At 41.9% G+C, this 7,484-nt stretch overlaps 1 protein-coding gene across 1 annotated transcript; it reads right to left on the minus strand.

Moving 5' to 3' along the window:
• Positions 1-3,721: 3,721 nt before the first annotated feature.
• LOC104167555 (bone morphogenetic protein 2-like) lies at positions 3,722-6,728 on the minus strand. Its single transcript, XM_009707848.1, has 2 exons — positions 6,614-6,728; positions 3,722-5,294 (listed from the first exon to the last, which is right to left on the minus strand). Exons 1-2 carry the CDS (start codon positions 6,726-6,728, stop codon positions 4,450-4,452), a joined length of 960 nt encoding a protein of 319 aa, XP_009706150.1. The 3' UTR covers positions 3,722-4,449.
• Positions 6,729-7,484: the final 756 nt, after the last annotated feature.

Consider the following 7,484-nt stretch of genomic DNA (forward strand, 5'->3'; position numbering starts at 1 on the left):
GTTTGTTTGTTGGGTTTTTTTTGGTTTTGGGTTTGTTTTTTTTTTTTTTTTAAAGGGGGGGGGAGTGCTAAGGAAAAGTATCTTACTGTGCAAAGGATAGGAGCATTTTGCATGCAGTTGAAACAGTGGAGCTCTGATTACAGAGGGCAGAAATGAAAGCAGGGAATGAGTAATGAGCAATGAGAAATGCGTAATGCGGGATGAGGATATAATTTCCACACATCGGCTAAAGAAAGGTTTACACTCTTAAGCAATAAAAACAAACCATTAAGCCAGACCTGCACTGTCAGGAAGTATAAAACAGTTCTTGAAACTCTGCAGTTACTATACAAAAGCTTTTCATAAACTTTTGTTTCCTGATCTTCATAAAACATTAACATCAAGCTGCCATATGGCAATTAGCTGCCTCCTGAAATCAATAAAAACACCCCAAAAATCAACAATTGGGTAATAGCTGTACAATAAAATAGTTCAATAATTATCCTCTTCTAATAGTGTAGCAAAGTGGGTCTAATATAAATGCAGCCCAGATGAGCTCCTTCTTCAAAGCTCAGAGTACAATAAATGATGTTCCTCTCCAAGCCTTGTCAGTGCTGACTGCACAAGTGAGACCTCTAACTGCCTAGCAGGGGGTGGGGGGGAAGCAGGTGACAGTCTGGGGACACCCAAACCCAGTTATCATATGAGCAGGAAAGGTCTTGATGCCTGATTATGACGAGCCCAGGTTAGCGCAGCAGAGCAGATCCTGCTCAGTGAAAATGGCCAATGCTCTCGGGAGAGCTTACCTCAACTGAAGATCTTCCCACGTCATTTTTACATGTTGCTGACCACAGAAGTCCAACTGAATTTTGCGCAAAAATTATCAAGCCACTCGACAAAGCTGTTACTGAGTCTCAAAAGGACAAGAAGAGATGCTGATCACATTTGTGTTTAGAGAGATGCTTATCTGAAATGCACAAAGGGTGACATTATCTATCACAATCTCTGCCTATATAGATTATATAAGTGCCTAGAAGCAATATGTTTAGGGGAAACAGGCTATAGGATAACAAAGGCAGTTTTGCCTTCCAGATCTTCTGCTTTTTCTCCTCTTAAAGAGGGGAAAAAAAAATAAGCTCATTTCTTCTTGCAGAGTACTGTAACACTAATAAGTACTAAAGAACTACAGTAAGTACTGGAGTACTGTGGTAACAGCATACCTTTAGTGTTTAGGATTATTTAGCAGTCATTGTTAGACTTCAAAGATGTCAGACAGCCCAAACCTTTCAGAAGGACTGTCTGATGATCAGCCCTATTGAGCAGAGTTCAGGACCCCAAGTGATCTCTAGGAGAGCTTTCTACTACTCATGTACGAAAGTTTGTTTTGTTTCTTTTATTTTAAATCCTAAACAAACTCTTCAGTGCAGCACTCCCACATCTCCAATGTAGAGACAGAGGTTAAGGATTTACAGATACATTATGAAACCAATTCTGCAGAAACATATTGACGTGCTGAGCTTGACACATGCATATTTCCTCCTCAAAATCAGAATGGAACTGATGATTCTGCGATTAACACTAGGCAGGTAAAGAAATGCTTACAAGAGTGGGTCTTAATAGGTTTACACTTATACATTGGCCTCACAGTGTATTTTACTAAGGATACAATTCTTTGTCAAGCAACAGGAGGTTTGCCTTTACAAGGAATGCGGCATCACGCCATGAGCCAGCTACTGCTCATGCATAGACAAGCGCCGTAGCCAATTTTTTTGAAATGAGATTAGCATCAACGTGTTCTCATGCCTTACAGAAGTAAAGCAGTCACCACTCCGTAAAAAGCCTCCCTCAATCTAGTTATACATGAAGGGCTAGGAGCTGTGAAACTTAAGCCTTGCAACGCTGGAGTTCAGGATCTGGTTAGAAGTGCCACAGGTTCTTTACTGATTTTAGCAGGTTTGCGATCGTATCTTTCCTGCTTATAGAAATGATGGAATCTTCAAATTTTCAGCACTTCATGTCCAGCTTTTGCAAGCTCAGGTTATAGCATAGGCTAGCACTGCTCTGACTTGACTGGCACAACCATGCATCACGAACAATCAATGAATTTTTGCGGAACCTTCACTGTGGCATATCCTGCGACTGACAGCCTTGCCAAAGCAACAGCCATAAACTCACTCATCACCAGTAAAGCTGGCAGCAACCGCAAGGCAAACTAAACTTCTGCACGTACGGTGCCCCCCGCTAAAAACATCAGCCAACAAAACAGCACTGGTCTTTTGAAAAAGCAAATACAGGTTGTCCACCCAGCAAACTCATAGGCTACTACGTAGCATCAGCACGACCAACAACATCCGCTACCTCTCAAAACCAAGCAGAGCCAAACCGCAGAGTGGTGGATTGTTCTCCTATAGCAGTATTAAAAACAATGCTGACACAAAGAAATATCTAAGTTTTTATCTCGCCACAGAAACTTAGAGCTAGCCTAAGATATTTTTAAGCTCACAAGAGAAAAATGGAAGCAGCCCACAGGAAAGTACTTTTTCTCTCCTATCCTCTGTACCCACTGCTTTTTGTGATGATTGGCAGTAGAGAACTGTTCTATAAGACCTGTAAGACACCATCAAGTTAGGCTTTCTGATCAACAAACCTATTTAGTACCTTTGCTGTAACCCAGATGATTCTGGTAAAAAAGGAGGAGTTTGGGGAGGGCCATGAGAAAGAGAAGGTTTCTGTTAATAAAAAGTGAGGCTAGTAGGAGGCCCAAATCAGAGATTCCCGGAGTTGACTTAGAGAGGTCTCTAACGGGCCAACTATACACATGGCTTTAGGCAGTGCTGCCTCAGCTCACCAAATCCAGAAATGGATCCACAATGGAGCGCAAGGGGGTTCTGACATCCCTGGAGGTATCGGCACAGAGCCATTGTATAACCACTAAATACGGCGGAGAGCTCCTCAAACAGGCAGGAACTTACCCCTAGCGGTCTAACGCAATTTCATTCTGTTCCCGGCCTCAGTGCACTTTGCAGTGGCTTTCACACAACAAGCGACCCAGCCTCTGCACGCTCGTCCCAGGTTCTACAGCTAGTAACCTGACTGCCATACCAGTTTTTTAACTCACAACAGGCACAATAAGTATTAGCTTTAATGCTGCGTTGCGACTGCAAATCACGCTTTTGCCCCTTACGTGAAGGACTGAATAAGTAAGACGTAAGCACAAGCTATCCTTGTGATGACTGCACAAGTGAACCATTTTTGCCTTACAGACTGGACTTTTCAGAAAGAAGTATCAAAGTTCTATGATTTATTATCTGAAATAGATTTAAACATTCGGGAAGAAAATAAAAAAAAAAGCTTTCAAACACAAAACCCTGGAAAGGAAGACAAGCTAATCTGCAAAACAGCAAAACCATCAGCTGAGGTTAGATAGGAGGCTGCACATGACAACAGCTTGCTGTATGTAGGGCAAAAACTGAAGATTAATTTCACTATAACGCTCCATAGAAGTGAGCTCTCATCTGAGGTGAGGAAGTATGCAATGCTTTTCCAACTGTTAAAGACAAGGGCCGGTACAAGTAAGAGAAGTATTCCTCTTTAGCATACATAATCACAAAAAAAAAAAAAAAAAAAGGATGACATTTTAGTTTTTATTATTTTATATTTGGCCAGGACTTTTAAAGGAAGGACTTTTAAAGGAAACATCAAACATTCACTTTTCTGTAGGTCTAGAAAAGGTTCAGTCTTCCCCCACCCCCGCCTCCCGTAGGATTTCTATTGGCCCTTCTTATATTCACACTGCAAATTAGTTGGGAATAGCAGTATTTATACTAGATCAGCAACGTCTGGTTCTTATCCAAATGTTCCACCTAAAGAGGATGCCAGTTCTCATGGATTGGACAGCCCACCCTGCAGCATTCCTGAGAATTGTACAATATAATCTTGAAAGTCAGCAGAGTGGATTATCCACTTTTTTCTGGACTTGAACTTGTGACCTTAACAGTAGCACAGCAGAAAGCAAATGTGCTATGCACTTTGCCATAGTAACCTTCCATGTATTCTTTTCAACTTAAATACAGACAATTGAAACAGCTACAGTTTTGGAAAATTATGTACAAACCCTATATTTTTTTCTTTTTGATTACATATAAATACAAATTAGCTATTCTTCTAAAAAGTGGTTATAATAGTAAATAAATACAAAATAAGAATCTGACCATTATACTTCATGTGCTGGGGTTAAACCCATATAAAATGTACAACTAAAATACATTTAAAATCTTTAAAGGAATATTTCTCTGATTAAAATATTTGTTTTCCCAACTTTTTCGTAGACATAAATATATTTTCAAAATAGTTGTGTTTTTTTTTTTCTTTCCATTTCATTACATAAATAAAGTCTTCATTGGGAAATATTAAAGTGTCAGCTTTTTTTTTTTTCTTTTTTTTTTGTATTTGTCTAATATATTTGCTGTGTTAGCGGCACCCACAACCCTCCACAACCATATCTTGGTAGTTCTTTAATACAACTTTTTCATTTTCATCAAGGTAGAGCATGGAAATAGCACTCAGTTCTGTCGGCACACAGCAAGCCTTGGGGATTTTGGAATTCACTGAATTGACCAAAGTCTGAACAATGGCATGGTTTGTTGAGTTTAGATGATCTGCCAGCGGAAAAGGACATTCCCCATGGCAGTAAAAGGCACTATACCCCGGTGGGGCAACAATCCAGTCATTCCACCCCACATCATTGAAGTCCACATATAACGGATGCCTTTTGCAACTGTATTTGTGGCGTTTACGCTGTTTGTGTTTTGCTTGACGCTTTTCTCTTTTATGAAGCGGGTGTCCCTTGCCATCATGCCCAAACGTTACTAACAATGGCCTGAGCTGAGACCAGCTATCTTCATCCTGATGTAAAGACCTGCTAATCCTAACGTGCCTCTTGGAGGCACTGTTCTCTTTGTCCAAGTGAACCACCTCTACCACAAACCCATGATTAGGTTGTCCATGTGCAATCCACCTCAAAACAGCTGGCGTTACATCAAAACCTTCCCATTTACTTGCATTATGATGCACCAACCTGGTGTCCAAAAGTCTTGTGACAGGGTCCTTAGAGGTGGCTGTGGCTGGCTTTATAATTTCATAAATATTAATACGGTGATGGTAGCTGCTGTTGTTCTCAAAGGCTCCGTGCACCTGTTTCCGAAAAATCTGCAGTTCAGCTGAGGTGATAGACTCCTCATTAGGGATGGAAGTTAAATTAAAGAAGAAACGCCGTGCTGTTTTCCCACTTGTTTCTGGCAGTTCTTCCAAAACTTCTAATTTGATTAAACAGGGAAAATGAAAAAAAAAAAAAAAAAAAAAGAAAAGAAAGAAAGAAAAAGATCAGGAACTGAGACAAGGAACCAAACCACTCAGAGAGTCTGCTGTTGGCAACTTTCAAATGACAGCTAACACATACGACATACAAGATCTGAAGACTTTCAGGTAGAATATACCATCCCCCTGTCCGTCTGTTTATTTATGCAAGCACGTATAGCATGAAGTTAAGAATGCTTCATTCATTGTTATGCATTTTGATCGAGTACTGCTGCCCTTCGCATTCCAGGTGGTTAGAGTAAGTGGCAAAACCCACCCAGCATTACTTTGAAATTCAAGGACATTAGTGAGAAAACTCAAGCACTACAGTTAGGTGGGGCCTGGCGAGAATCTTTAAAGCTGGTTGAGGACTTAGGGTAACTATTGCATTTCCGCCTTTTTCAAGAATATGGCTCTATAGTCAATCCCTTCAACTCCATTCTGGAAAAAATACTACTCCACAATTTAGGTGACTTACAAATCCTCATGTACGGATTTTTGTATCTTAATTAGAGACAGTGAACTCAACACCTGCAACGGCACTTTACGAAGCACGCCCTAGTATTTACCCAAAAGCGCCATAAAGAACAGCAGGATGGTTCAGCTGCTAAAAAGGGGTGGATGGTAAGGGGACAATGAAACAAAGTTGCTTCTGAACAACAGGTTTTCAAGACCACCAAAAAAAAAAAAAAATTCCAAAAGTCACTAAATCCCACGCCATTCTCACCTTTGAGTCAGCAAATAATTGAATAGAGCTTCAGAGGGAGTAAAATTTATCTAGAATGGCTAAGAAGGACGTTGTTGCTACAGACATTGAAGAAATATAAAGCATTTGCCAAGACAAATCTCTCTCAAATCACAGTTTTTAATTTTGGTGCTAAGCATCCTGGAGAAACATTTGCTTTCTAAGGGGAAGCCATAACTGCTGTTAGCAGTTCCTAGTCACGTAACCATCCCCTGTTGAATCCAGTGGGACTTTTTGCATAAAGTAAGTAGCTCAGCTTTACAGTATTTCAGGACCAGATCAATATTTGTAAATATGAAGGATGTTTTGAGACGACAAACTTCTGCTTTCAGGAAGCCGCTAATACAGAGTAAGAACTGTATTAATGGAGTCACACTGATTTTTCTTCTCAATTTTGTGAAAATTATAGAATAACTTTTACATCAAAACCAGTCTTTCCTGTAAGAGTATGACTACTTCAAATTGCAGATTTTTACATTTGCCTAAAAATTATAAACTTTGCCCTTTCAGCCCCTCTCTTGCTGAGCCCCTTGCCTGCCATAATCAGGTTTACAGCGAATGACCCACGCACTGGCTTGTCCCCATTCACCGCCAGGCGATTACTTTCCACATAGGGAAACACAGACGACGAGGGGTTACATTTCACCATTTATCTCCTTTCTCACCATGAGGCTTTCCACTGAACAGCACATCCACTTCCCCGAGGCCACCTCCTTTATCCATCAGGAACATTAAATACGAATGAATTTCTTTTCTCGACACAGTTTCACATTAAAAGCATGGGAAAACTGCATTTTCATTACTTTTACAGCAGGGCCACTGCATGCCAGCACCGGAGACTAGCAGCCAGGAACAATTACAACCTGAGGAAACGTTTCCCAAAGAGCACGCGAGCGACACGCGCACCACCGGCTCCACGGGCCTACCCGTGCCGTGGCTAACGCCGCAGTGACTGTTTTGGCTACCTAAGCCAGGAAACGCACCCAGTTGCCCAGCGAGGGCCTGTCCCAGAGGGTCCACTGCCTCGGCGGACTGTGGGCGAGGAAGGGTGGAGGTGCTGTGGGATGCCCCGCTCTACGTTTGGCCGGGTTACCTGCAGGTGAGAGCCAAAACCTGGCCACAGGGCTTTTACCAGCCCGGGCGCTGGTGGCTGGGGAGGCGTAGCGTGGGTCTGGGCTAAGTCGCTCCTCGACGGCGGGGTGAGGGAGCGCCTGAGGAGGCCACGATTGATTGTTTCATTGATCTCTCACGGGGATTAGATAAGGATTAGAAACCTCCGCAGCGGCCCCGGCTCAGCCGCGCATTAGGGAGACTTTCCTGCGCTTTAGCCTCGCAAAAGAAAAGCTATCGGTGGGAACGCTTAATGCGTAACCCGCTCTGTTTTAGCGGAAAAAAGTAAATAAAA

This window comes from Cariama cristata, unplaced genomic scaffold (genome assembly GCF_000690535.1).
Source record: "Cariama cristata isolate BGI_N322 unplaced genomic scaffold, ASM69053v1 scaffold5819, whole genome shotgun sequence".
Taxonomy (NCBI): domain Eukaryota; kingdom Metazoa; phylum Chordata; class Aves; order Cariamiformes; family Cariamidae; genus Cariama; species Cariama cristata.